Raw genomic sequence first — 12,953 nt, 5'->3', positions numbered from 1 at the left:
CTCCTCTGGGCGAATGGGGCTTGGCTGTGGAGTGCTATCAGCCTGTGCTCAAGCTCTGAGCCTTATAAAGGGTAACAGCTTGGTCCTGTACTGGCATTACTTGGAGGAATTTTCAGGACCTACCTATGCACTCCAGAGTAAAACACCCACATATGCATTCAATGCATAACTCCACACATGCATGCATGCATGCATCCACCCATGCATTCATCCATCTGCCCACCACTCACCCATGCACTCATCCCTGTTCAGACATACATACACATACATAAATACATGCATTACACATCCATCTGTGCATCACCATCCTTCCATGCATCCATTCATCATCCATCTGTCCATGCATTATCCACCCATCCATACATCATCTATCCATACTACAAATATCTCAGGAGCACCTACTGAGTGCCAGGCACTGTTCTAGGAGCTAGAAACACATGAGTGAATGCAATGAGGGGGTCTGCCTTCCTGGGATCCTGGGGGAACTCTGCAGAGAGCAGCTTGGAAGAGTTAGAGTTATGGAGAGCCTCCCCAGAGGAGAGTTGGCAAAAACGTGATGCCCGGGAAGGATGAACAGTGCAATGACATGGTGTCACCATGGATTTTTACAGATTGCACACTCCCGTGCACTCATCACCCAGATAAAGAAATGGACCTAGGTCCCCTTTACCACTTGGCCAGTTTGGCTTACAGAAAGGGCACAACCCCAAAGAGTCCTGTGTGCTATGTGCTCAAGACAGACTCTCGAGGATTTGCAAGTGTGTGTGTACACGTACGTGTGTTGCTGGGGATGGAACCGGGGCCTTGTACATGCTAGGCAAATGATGAACCACTAGGATGCATTCCAGGCCTTGGATTTATGAGACAGGGCCTTGCCATGTAGCCCAGGCTAGCCTCAAACTCTTGATCCTCCTGCTTCAGCCTCCTGAGTGCAGGGTCCCAGGCTGTGCCACCAACCCAGGCTTCTCACAGGTTTTCTTGAGACTATTCCACAGGCAGCAGAAGTGGAGTTGATCTCTCCAAGTACCAAATCCTTGCTTGGTCCTGTGTTCCTGTACCTGGAGAATTCACCCCAAACTGTGCCTATGGAACACATTTTTTCTCACCTCTCTCTTTCCCTCCTTTCTTAAGAGCCCTCCTTCCATTGTTCCCTGACAACAAAAGATTCCCTCCTGTGACTTGTGTGTGAAGGAACCAGCAGCGTCTCTGAATTATTCTTTTCCAGTAACAGATTTCTCAATCTGTCACAGCACAGATTAGCTTGGCCTGTTCTGGAACATTCTATGAACGGACTCCCACAGCCTGGGATCTGTTCTACTTGACTGCTCTCACTCTGCATTGTGTTTGTGAGATTTGTCTAGGTGGTTCTGTGTTCTGGCTTCTTCATTCTCGATGCTGTAGTGTTCTGTTGTCTGCTCTGGTTCTCCTCTCTGGCAAAAGCACATTCACACTCATTCCACCTCCCGTTACACCCACTCTGGCCGGCCATTCAGGCTCCACCAGCACTCCTGCGATCTTTGCCAACAGACATGCCTTTCCAAAACCCCATCTCAGACATGGCCCCACTAAAAACCCTTCTAAATCCTTAGTTCTAAAATATCCCCCACACATCACTGATTGTGTTGGTAGTGGGAGTGGTGGTGGTGGAGGTGATGGTGGTGGTGGAGGTGATGGAGGTGGTGGAGGTGGTGGTGGTGATGGTGGTGGTGGAGGTGATGGAGGTGGTGGAGGTGGTGGTGGTGATGGTGGTGGTGGAGGTGATGGTGGTGGTGGAGGTGATGGTGGTGGTGGAGGTGATGGTGGTGATGGAGATGGTGGAGGTGGTGGAGGTGATGGAGGTGGTGGAGGTGATGGAGGTGGTTGTGGAGGTGGTAGAGGTGATGGAGATGGTGGAGGTGGTGGTGGTGGTGGAGATGGAGGTGGTAGAGGTGGTGGAGGTGATGGTGGTGGTGGAGATGGAGGTGGTGGAGGTGATGGTGGTGGTGGAGGTGATGGTGGTGGTGGAGGTGATGGTCGTGGTGGAGGTGATGGTGGTGATGGAGATGGTTGTGGAGGTGGTGGAGGTGATGGAGATGGTGGAGGTGATGGTGGTGGTGGAGATGGAGGTGGTGGAGGTGGTGGTGGAGGTGATGGTGGTGGAGGTGGTGGTGGAGGTAGTGAAGGTGATGGAGATGGTGGTGGAGATGGAGGTGTTAGAGGTGGTGGAGGTGATGGTGGTGGAGGTGGTGGTGGAGTTAGTGGAAGTGATGGAGGTGGTCGTGGAGGGGGTGGTGGTGGTGGTGGTGGAGGAGGAGGAGGAGGAGGAGATGGTTTTTGTTTGTTTGCTGGTTTGTTTTTGAGTTAGGGTCTTGCTATGCAGCCCTTGTTAGCCTGGAACTCTATGTAGACGAGGCTGACTTCAAACTTGTAGAGATTCACCTGCCTCTGCCTCCCAGGTGCTGGGATTAAAGTCATATATGACCACACCTGGCTAGTTTTTGTTGCTTATGAAACACAGTCTCCACCTCTACCTCCAGGCTGGCCTCAGCCTTACTATGTAGACAAAGATGACCTTGAACATCCGAGTTCCCTGCCTCTACTCCCAAGTGCTGGAGAAACAGGCACGCACTGCCAAGCCTGGTTTGGTTGTTGTCTTTGATCACTTATTAATTACAGAGAGAAAAACAGCAGCTCGGCAGGGGAGCAATCTGACGGATTCCATTCAATTAAGCAGCCACAGCTGACAGGCAGCATAACGGTGTGGAGTGTTCAAGTCGTTTGCAGAGGCCAGATGAATGGTTCCTTGTGTAAAACAGCACAGTGCTCACATCTAACTCACACACACCCTCCATATGCTGTTTATACATTTACTTACTCTTTCTAGTGCTGGTGATCAAACCTAGGACCCGGCACATCCCAGGCAAGCATTCTACTACAGAGCTGCATTCCCAGCCTTTTCTCTTCATGTTTTAAACATACATATGACACACAACACAGTTCGGTGCTATGGGAATGGCTGTTTTCTTTAGGAAATAATGGTGAGAAGAAAATCTGCACACGTTCATACAGAGGCAAAGTCTTCTCAAATGTTTTTGATGCGCCTCTGGTTGAAGCCATGGATACAGAGCGAATGGCACACGGTACAGAAGGCTGACTGCGATAAACTCTAGCAACCTCCGGGCCAGAGACACAAGGCGGCTCAGCGGTAAGAGCACACTGGCTGCTCCTCCAGGGGAGCTGAGTTTGATTCCCAGCCTCCACATGGTGGCTCACAACCATCTGTAACTCCACTTCCAGGGAATCTAACGCCTTCCATAGGCATCAGGCGCACATGAGGCAGATAGACATTCAGGTAGACAAAACATCCATACATACAGAATAATCAAAGAAAATTTAAAACAAAACAGATATAGCAACCTCGTACAATGGAAGGCACAACTTAACTTCTGTGATATTTCTACAGAACACACACACACACACACACACACACACACACACATACACACACACACACACATAATGTGAACCTGAGTATAGTAAAATATCTCCCAAACCCAAATTGAAGGACATTTTACAAAACATACAGTCTTCAAAAATGTCCAAGTCAGGACTGGAAAGATACATGGCTCTGTGGTTAAGAGCACCAGCTGGTCTTACAGAGGACCCAGGTTCTATTTCCAGCCCCCACAGGAGGCTCACAAACATCCCTAACTCTAGTTCCATGAGATCTGACACCCTCTGACTTCCACAGGGGCCAGGCACACACATGGTACAGAGACATACATCCAGACGAAACATTCATACAAATAAAATAAAATAAATAAATCTTTTTAAAATGTATTAAACTCAATGCCATAAAAGACAGAAAAACATCAGAAACATTCTACACAGAGACCTAATCACTAAATGTAGCATGTGAACCTGCAGTGGATCCTGGTCTGATTGCCACAACTGGACAGATTTAATCATGGGCTGCCTGGGGATTAGGCCATAGTGTGCCAGTGTCTGATGTCCTGATATTCACCATTGCCCTGAGTTCTCTCTGAGCATGCCATAGCTCTGAAGACATGCACATTGTAGTATTTTAGGGTGAAGAGCACAGTGTCCCAACTGGTCACAATGTCCCTCCCTTTCCTTTTCCTATTCATCCTTTGTCTTCTTGAGACAGGGTCTCACATCACCCAGGCTGACCTCGAACTCTCTATGTAGCCAAAGACAGCCTTGAACTTCTGCCATCAAGCGCCCAAGTTCTAGGACAACAGGACTGTGCCACAGCAGGTTCCAGTGGGGTCATTTAATTATGATTTTCTTTGCTCTCATCTCTTGTTTTATAGATGAAGAGGGAAAGTTGTTTGTGGAGACTGTACTTTAAAAGGCAACCCCGGGAGCCCATTATGTTGGCACCTCCTTCGATGACGTTTATGCATAGAAGAGACAGGGAGAGGGATTGTGAAAAGAAGGACATAAATTATGTTATTCCAGAACATGTATTTCAGCAGTAGAGGCCCTGCCTAGAATCCCCCAGTGAGGGGCTGGGGGTGTGGCTCAGTGGTAGAGCCCCTGCCTAGAATCCCCCAGTGAGAGGCTGGGGTGTGGCTCAGTGGCAGGACACCTGCCTAGCATGTGAAAGGCCCTAGGTTCAATCCCTGGAACCACCACAAGAGAGAAAAAAGGAGATATGTTATCTAGCACACACCACACCCTTTGAGCCTCAGCAGCACAGAATAATAATAACAACCGTGTGAATGGGGACCAATTCTTACCTCATAGTGGGGATGCTCAAGGGGCACAGGCTCAAACTGAGGAAGGCTCTTGCTAAACCAGGTGGTAACTGGCCGCTGCATGTTGATGGCGAACGGCTCAAAGCCTTCCTGGAGGCCACAGATGGCAAAAAATCGCAGGGAGCTCACATCCTGGCCCAGGTTCAGGTGACCCACCTGACCAGGTCCCAAGCTGCAGACCGGAAGGAAGCCTGAGGGAAAGGGACAAACGTGTGGGGTGAGCAGGCGTCCTCAGGGAGGAGGCGCTGGGGAAGGTGGAGAACTAGAGGCGGGAAGAGGCAGGAAGACTACGTAAAGGGGTCTCAGCCCTCACCGTCCCCAATCTCAATGTCACGGAAGGCGGTTTCCGAGCCTGAGTCAGACATGAGGACCTCGCCATTGAGGGTGAAGATAATGGTGTTCTCCGTGAGATCAATCATGCAGCCGACAACATCGCCTGACTGCCAGGGGCGTCCGAATGGCTCACTGCCCAAGTGCCAGCGCTGGCCCTGTGAGGAGAAGCCAGGAACACACGATGCATAGACACTCAGGGAAGTGGAGACAAAGGGCATCCGGGAGACACAGGCAGCATCAACTTCAGCGCACGGGAAACAGAAAGTCATCCACAGTGTTCCCGTCTCCCTCATCCGTGAACCCTGAAATTGCCGTCACTGTCTCCACCCCACTGTGCTGCTGTGCCCGTTGGCAGGGGCATGCACACCACCAAGGTGGGACTGTAGGGCTTGGGCCGGAAGCAAACGAAGGCAGAAAGAGAAAATTTAGCCTATGAAAATCCTCTGTACAGACCCATAGGTTCCCAGAATTGGTGGATAATGATGTGGATGGAGGAGAAGACTGGTACAGGGCTGGATGGGAAAAGATATGGAGAGTTGAGAGGTCACACTGTTTGATGGAGGGAAGAAAGAAAATGTGAGGAGATGCACACGTAAATAAATGGTAGATAGATGGAGTGGACAGATGAATGGATGGGTAGATGGATAGAGGCACAGACAGAAAGATGGATGCTGCTGGACACAGTGATTCATACCTGCAATCCCAGTACTCAGGAGACTGAGGCAGGAGAATTATGAGTTTAGGGCAAGCCTGGGCTAAATAGCCAGTTTCAAGCCAGCCAGGGATATATGTCAAGACTCTGTCTTTAAAAAAAAAAAAAAAGCTGAGCATGGTAGTGCATGCCTTTAATTCCACCACTTGGGAGGCAGAGGCAGATGGATCTTTGTGAGTCAAAGCCAGATTGGTCTACATAGTGAGTTCCAGGACAGCTAGGGCGATATAGAGAGACCCCATCCTCAAAAAAAAAAATGCATAGATGGATGATGGTGAATAGTATGGATGGATGGATGGATGGATGGATGGATAGTTGGATAGATGGGTGGATAGATGGATGGGTGAGTGAGCAGATGAATGGATAGATAATGAATGGGTGGGTGGGTGGGTGAATGGGTGGGTGGGTGGATGGATAATGGATGGGTGGGTGGGTGGGTGAATGGGTGGGTGGGTGGATGGATAGATAATGGATGGGTGGGTGGGTGGGTGGATAGATAATGGATGGGTGGGTGGGTGGGTGGATGGATAGATAATGGATGGGTGGGTGGGTGGGTGGGTGAATGGGTGGGTGGGTGGATGGATAGATAATGGATGAGTGGGTGGGTGGGTGGGTGGATGGATGCATGGATAAACAGTGCAGTAGATGCACGGATCAAAGAACAGTAAGGCACAAACTAGGAAGTGTGACTAGGAGAAACCACAGGGCCTGACAGAATGGAGTCGAGGGAGGTACCCACTCGGTGCCCATTGAAGACGTAGGCCAACTCATCAGCTCCCAGCTCTACATCAGGTCGCAGCTCAGGCCTTGCCCAGCCCACCCGCATCTCTCCTGTGGTGACTGCTTCAAACTCGAAGTACCAGCGGCCACTCTGGACTGCATAGGACTTCTCCGCCCGGAAGATGCGGGCCCGGTCCCCACGAGCCTGGCTGTCCACCTGACCTACGGAAGAGGCAAGGTAGAGTTAGAGAAGCCGGGCAGGAAGTGGATTTCAAGATGTCAAGAGGAGAGGAGAGACCAGAAAAGCTGAGGGTCTTCACACTGTCTCGGTGGCTTGTTTGTTTGTTGTTTTGAGACAAGCTCTCATTGTGTAGCGCTAGCTGGCCTGTAACTTGCTATAGAGACCAGGCTGGCCTTGAACTCACAGATCTTACCAACCTCTGACTCACGAGCGCTGGGATTAAAGCCACCATGCCGAGCATCATGGTTTTGAATATGTAGCTACTGGTAGATTTCCCATGCTCCAGAGGGTGCCACGCCTATACATTCATAAGCAGCACTCAATGGACTTAGTGACCGTCAGAAAATAAAAGGGGACACGAAGTTGGGAGGAGGAGCATATTGGGGGTGTTAAAGATGAGGGTGGATATGATCTTATTGTATACGTCTATGAAATTCTCAAGAATAAAGAACTACACCAGGCATGGTGGCCCATGCCTTCAATGCCAGCACTCAGGAGACAGAGGCAGGAGGCTCTCTGTGAGCTCAAAGCCAGCCAGGGCTGCATAATGTTTCAGAAGGAGGAAGAGGGGGAAGAGAAAAAATAAAAAATATTGCCCCCCCAAATAAACAAATAAAGAGTCACCAGGGGTTCAAGGCCAGCCTCAACTATACATGTTGGAGGCTCACGTGACCTACCTGGGCTACATGAGACACCATCTTGAAAATAATAATAATCACAGGCAGGCATGGTAGTGCATATCTATAATCCCAGTACACAGGGCACTGAGGCGGGAGCTCATGATCTTGAGTCTAGCCTGGATTACATAATAAATACCAGGCTAGCTTCAGCTATTGAGACCCTTCCTCAGAAGACAAAAAAAATAAAGTGTGCAGAAAAGAAGGAAGAGGGAGGGAGAGACTGGGGACAACGGTCAGTCTTAGGGTCAAGGCTTGGTTTAGGAATTGGTGAAAGATCAAGTTATAGGTAGGGGTTAGAAACTCAGTTCTTGGTTCCTTGTTTGAGTGGTTTCATGTTATAGCTATACCCAGGGATTGGGGTTAAAGGTCAAATGTGGAGGCCAGCACTCACTGGGCACCTGGCATGATCCCACAGCTCAACACTGTGGTCCTGGCCCACAGAAACACTGAGTCAGATCAAGGCCAGTGGTCAGACTAGGGCCAAGAAAGGGATGATGGGTAAGGGTCATGGTTGAGGGGAAGGGTCAATGCTCATCAGTCCACTCAGTGTTAAGATTGGAAATGTCACCAGGCAGTAGTGATGTATGCCTTTAGTCCCAGCACTCGGGAGACAGAACCAGGCAGATCTATGTGAGTTCGAGGCCAGCCTGGTCTACAGAATGAGATCCAGGACAGGCTCCAAAGAAAGCTACACAAGATCCTGTCTCAAAAAAACAAAACAAAAGATTGGAAATGTCAACCATTTGAGGCTAATTGGGTCATAGATCAAGGGTCAGGGTTGAAGGTCAAGGTGAGCGTAGGGGTGGAGACAGAGGTCAGCACTCACTGGGCTCCTGGTCAGGTGGCTCAATGTTGTAGCCATAGCCCAGCAGGGTACGCACAGCCTGGCAGAGACTGTCCCTATTGCTGCGCTTGGTGGCCTCATCCAGCAGGCGGTAGGGCACGAGGCGAGGGTTTCTGCGGGCAGGGATGTCCTGCACAGCGCTGTAGCTCCAGCCCTGTGCCACACGGTCTCTCGCCCATACGTTGTGCCCATTCTCTGCCAGGCGATCCACCAGGGTTGTCTGTGCAGGTGTCAGCCTCACGTGACTCAGGTCCAGCGGAGCCGGCTTGTATCCATTGCTCATCATATACCTGCAGATACAAAAGTCCCACTGTGTAGCCCTGGCTAGCCTGGAACTCGCTGAGTAGACTAGGCTGGCTTCGAACTCACAGAGATCTGCCTGTTGCGTACTGGAATTAAACGTGTGCATCACCCACACTGGGCTGGCTGTGGAATCTTGGTCTGTCCCAGGACCCTAAGATCTTGAGCCCTGTTGTTTTTGTGTGTGTGTTTATGATATGTGTGGGATTAAGTATACCATGGTGCACATGGAGGTCAAGTTTGTGGAATCAATTCTCTCCTCCCATCTTTCTGTGGGTCCCAGGGATTGAACTCAGATCACCAGGCTCGCACAGCAAGAGTCCTTACCTGTGGGGCTTGGCACTACTGACCTCTGCAACCCCCTTCACTTCTTAAAAGTTAACATATTTTTTTATTTATGTGTATGTGTGTCTGAATGAGTTTCTGGGCCCTAGAGACAGGACATGAGCTCCCATGGAACTGGAGTTACAGGTGTCTGTGAACCTCTCCAGGTGGGTGCTGCGAACTGAACCAATTTTGGGGGTCTTTCCTTTGACCCCCATACCACACTTTGTGACTTCTCACCTCTAGCTTTGGGTTGTCTTACTTCTGACCAATCACCCTTAAACACCTGGCTTTGAAGTCCTTGACCTTTGAACTCAGGGTTTCTAATCCCTCAGCCATCATCCTAGGACCGATTACTTACCCCTCCAGCAACCTCTGGATTCTTGCCTTCTACCTCTGACTTTGCACTCCACCTTAGATTCCCAGGGCAGATCCTGGCCCTGTATCCCTGGTTCAGTCTCCATGTCTGGAACTCCTAACTTCTCAATCCCGGACACTCACTTCTGACCCTAAGGCCCTGATCCCTGACCCCTGACCCTACAGACTGCATCCTAACCCCTGCACTCCCATCTATGACGTCAGCCTCAGCACATGGCTCTTTGGTCTCTTGAGACCCGCCCGGGGCCACCCACACTCACGTCTTGGGGAGTTTTGTCTTCTTTAGGTTGTCCTCAGCCTTCTCGTCAGCCATGCCCACATGGCAGCCCAGGGCCAGCAGAGTCCTAAGCAGGGCAATGGAACAACAAGGTCACACACACACCCCCCAGCTCCCTGCCCCCTTCACCTGCCTCTGGGTCTTTCTCTTTAGTTCTTTCTCTGGCTGCTGTGGTGTCTGTATTCCCTCTTTGGGTCTCATTGACTTCTGTCTTCCTCTCTACATCTCTTTGGTCACAGTCAGTTTTTCCTGAATACGCTTTTCTCTGTCACTTCCCACGTCTGTCTGTCCTTTGCTATGGCTTCCTGCCTCCTGTCTCACTGCTTGTGTGAGTGTCTCACTGTGTCACAGGGCCAGTCTCAAAGTCGTGGACTCAAGCCTCTCGAGTATCTGGGATGATGGATCACACATCACCACACCTGCCTTTCCCTTCTCTGTGGTCCTGTCTGTCTCAGATACTGTCTGTGCACACATTTGCATGTGCATATGTATGCATGTGTGTGTGTGTGTGCAGAGGCCACGGGTCAGTGTTGGATGTCTTTCCTCACCCAGTTTCTACCTGATTTTTCAAGTCAAGGTCTCTCACCTAGAGCCCACCAACTGGGTACATGGCTGGCCATTAAGATTCCAGTCTCCTCCCCAGTGCTGGTATTGGGGTACACACCACCATGTGGCTTTTTATACAGGAGATCTAAACTCAGATGCTCAAGCTTAGGCAGCAAACACTCTGCTGACGGAGCCGTCACTCCAGGCCCCTCACACTCTTTTGGTTATTTATTTATTTATTTATTTATTTATTTATTTATTTATTTAGGCTACCCTGGAGATGTAATCTAGGACCCTGTGCATGCCAAAAGAACATTCTAGCACTGAGCCCCAGACCCGCACTGGTGGATTCCAGGCAAGCACCCCACCACTGACCCACACTCCAACCCTCTGGTTTCATTTCTCCCAGTCTCCGCCTCTGTCTCTCCTTCACCCCCTCCTGACCATCCGTCATCCCCACCCTCTGCCCCCCCATCAGTCATCCCCAACCTCTGCCCTCCATCAGTCATCCCCACTCTCTGCCCCCATCAGTCATCCCCACCCTCTCTCCCCCTCAGTCATCCCCACTCTGCCCTCCTCAGTCATCCCCACTCTCTGGCCCCATCAGTCACCCCCACCCTCTGCCCCCCTCAGTCACCCCCACCCTCTGCCCTCCTCAGTCATCCCCACTCTGCCCTCCTCAGTCACCCCACCCTCTGCCCTCCTCAGTCATCCCCACTCTGCCCTCCTCAGTCACCCCCACCCTCTGCCCTCCTCAGTCATCCCCACTCTGCCCTCCTCAGTCACCCCCACCCTCTGCCCTCCTCAGTCATCCCCACTCTCTGGCCCCATCAGTCACCCCCACTCTCTGCCCTCCTCAGTCATCCCCACCCTCTGCCCCCCTCAGTCATCCCCACCCTCTCTCCCCCTCAGTCATCCCCACTCTCTGCCCCCCTCAGTCATCCCCACCCTCTGCCCTCCTCAGTCATCCCCACCCTCTGCCCCCATCAGTCATCCCCACCCTCTGCCCCCCTCAGTCACCCCCACCCTCTGCCCCCCTCAGTCATCCCCACTCTGCCCTCCTCAGTCACCCCCACCCTCTGCCCCCCTCAGTCATCCCCACTCTGCCCTCCTCAGTCATCCCCACCCTCTGCCCTCCTCAGTCACCCCCACCCTCTGCCCTCCTCAGTCATCCCCACTCTGCCCTCCTCAGTCATCCCCACCCTCTGCCCTCCTCAGTCATCCCCACTCTGCCCTCCTCAGTCATCCCCACTCTGCCCTCCTCAGTCATCCCCACCCTCTGCCCTCCTCAGTCATCCCCACCCTCTGCCCTCCTTAGTCATCCCCACCCTCTGCCCTCCTCAGTCACCCCCACCCTCTGCCCTCCTCAGTCACCCCCACCCTCTGCCCTCCTCAGTCATCCCCACCCTCTGCCCTCCTTAGTCATCCCCACCCTCTGCCCTCCTCAGTCACCCCCACCCTCTGCCCCGCCCCCCAGCTCTCTCACTTGAGTGTCTCCCCTGACATCTGCAAGTTGTAGTTCCGCTCAGGCTCTGGCAAGCTGTGGAAATCCACAAGACATGGATGCAGCCTCTTGTTGTCATCCCGAACCTAGAGGAGCACTGGGGTCAATCTCGGGGCTACCCTTCACCCCCACCCTATATGCTGCCCCATTGCTCTTCCACCTATGCTTCTGCCACCTGCAACTCGAAGACTCCTTGCTACTTGAAGTCCCAGTACTGCTTCCTCCTCTCCACCATCCTTGCCCCTCCCCACCATCCTTGCCCCTCCCCACCATCCTTGCCCCTCCCCTCCATCCTTGCTCCTCCCCACCATCCTTGCTCCTCTCCACCATCCTTGCCCCTCCCCTCCATCCTTGCTCCTCTCCACCATCCTTGCCCCTCCCCTCCATCCTTGCTCCTCTCCACCATCCTTCCTCCTCCCCACCATCCTTGCTCCTCCCCACCATCCTTGCTCCTCCCTACCATCCTTGCTCCTCCCCACCATCCTTGCTCCTCCCCACCATCCTTGCTCCTCCCCATCATCCTTGCTCCTCCCTACCATCCTCGCTCCCCCCCACCATCCTTGCTCCTCCCTCTTGGGGGTCTCGGCTCACCGGACCATAGGTCCACCCCTGCTCAATGCGAGTCAGTGCCCAGAGTTCATGAATGTTCTCTGCCAGCTTCTCCCGAATCCGCTCCAGGTGGGGAGGCAAGACGATCTGGGGGGAGGGGGACATTTGTGAGATCTCTGTGATCTGGTTGCATCTCCACTGTGACCTCTTTTCCCAATAGTGTGAGTGAGTCCTGGCTGGCCTCCTCCGCCAGCAGTGATACGCCAAAGCCCTGTTCCCCCCCTTGACTAGTAAGGTAATGTCCAGAGGAGCAAGGGTGTGGCATCATCAGAGTTAAGGAGCACCTGGGGCCAGGCCCATGTGTCCCTGTGGACTGGGAACTCCTTGGAGAAAGAGCTTGGCCTGCCCTAGTCCTTGAGCTTCCAGAACCACCCAACCAGAGCGAGCGTCAGAGCCAGAAAGCTGTTCAGAAAACACTGGCTGGATGGGCAGCTATTTCCTTCTCTCTGTAAAGACAGCGACAACTCTTACCAAGAGTGCTCCACACACATTGGTGAGACTGGAACCCAGCGCTTCAGACACCAGGCAGTCACCCTACACTGCTGAACCCGAGCCCTCACTGGGGGATTCTAGGCAGGGGCTCTACCACTGAGCCACACCCCAGCCCCTCACTGGGGGATTCTAGGCAGGGGCTCTACCACTGAGCCACACCCCAGCCCCTCACTGGGGGATTTTAGGCAGGGGCTCTACCACTGAGCCACACCCCAGCCCCTCACTGGGGGATT

General features: G+C 52.4%; 1 protein-coding gene across 1 annotated transcript in view; it reads right to left on the bottom strand.

Annotated features, from left to right (window-relative positions):
* Ryr1 (ryanodine receptor 1) overlaps positions 1–12,953 on the bottom strand; it is a 128,656-nt gene that overhangs the window by 94,513 nt on the left and 21,190 nt on the right. Inside the window, exons 20-26 of the mRNA XM_059279630.1 lie at positions 12,211–12,315; positions 11,602–11,705; positions 9,553–9,636; positions 8,273–8,580; positions 6,545–6,747; positions 5,074–5,248; positions 4,743–4,951 (exon numbers count right to left, since the gene is read on the bottom strand). Of these exons, the coding sequence (XP_059135613.1) occupies positions 4,743–4,951; positions 5,074–5,248; positions 6,545–6,747; positions 8,273–8,580; positions 9,553–9,636; positions 11,602–11,705; positions 12,211–12,315 (1,188 nt within the window). The remainder of the gene's footprint in view (positions 1–4,742; positions 4,952–5,073; positions 5,249–6,544; positions 6,748–8,272; positions 8,581–9,552; positions 9,637–11,601; positions 11,706–12,210; positions 12,316–12,953) is intronic.

Source organism: Peromyscus eremicus, chromosome 1, assembly GCF_949786415.1.
Source record: "Peromyscus eremicus chromosome 1, PerEre_H2_v1, whole genome shotgun sequence".
In the NCBI taxonomy this organism is placed as follows: domain Eukaryota; kingdom Metazoa; phylum Chordata; class Mammalia; order Rodentia; family Cricetidae; genus Peromyscus; species Peromyscus eremicus.
This window is presented reverse-complemented; position numbering and strand designations above follow the sequence as displayed.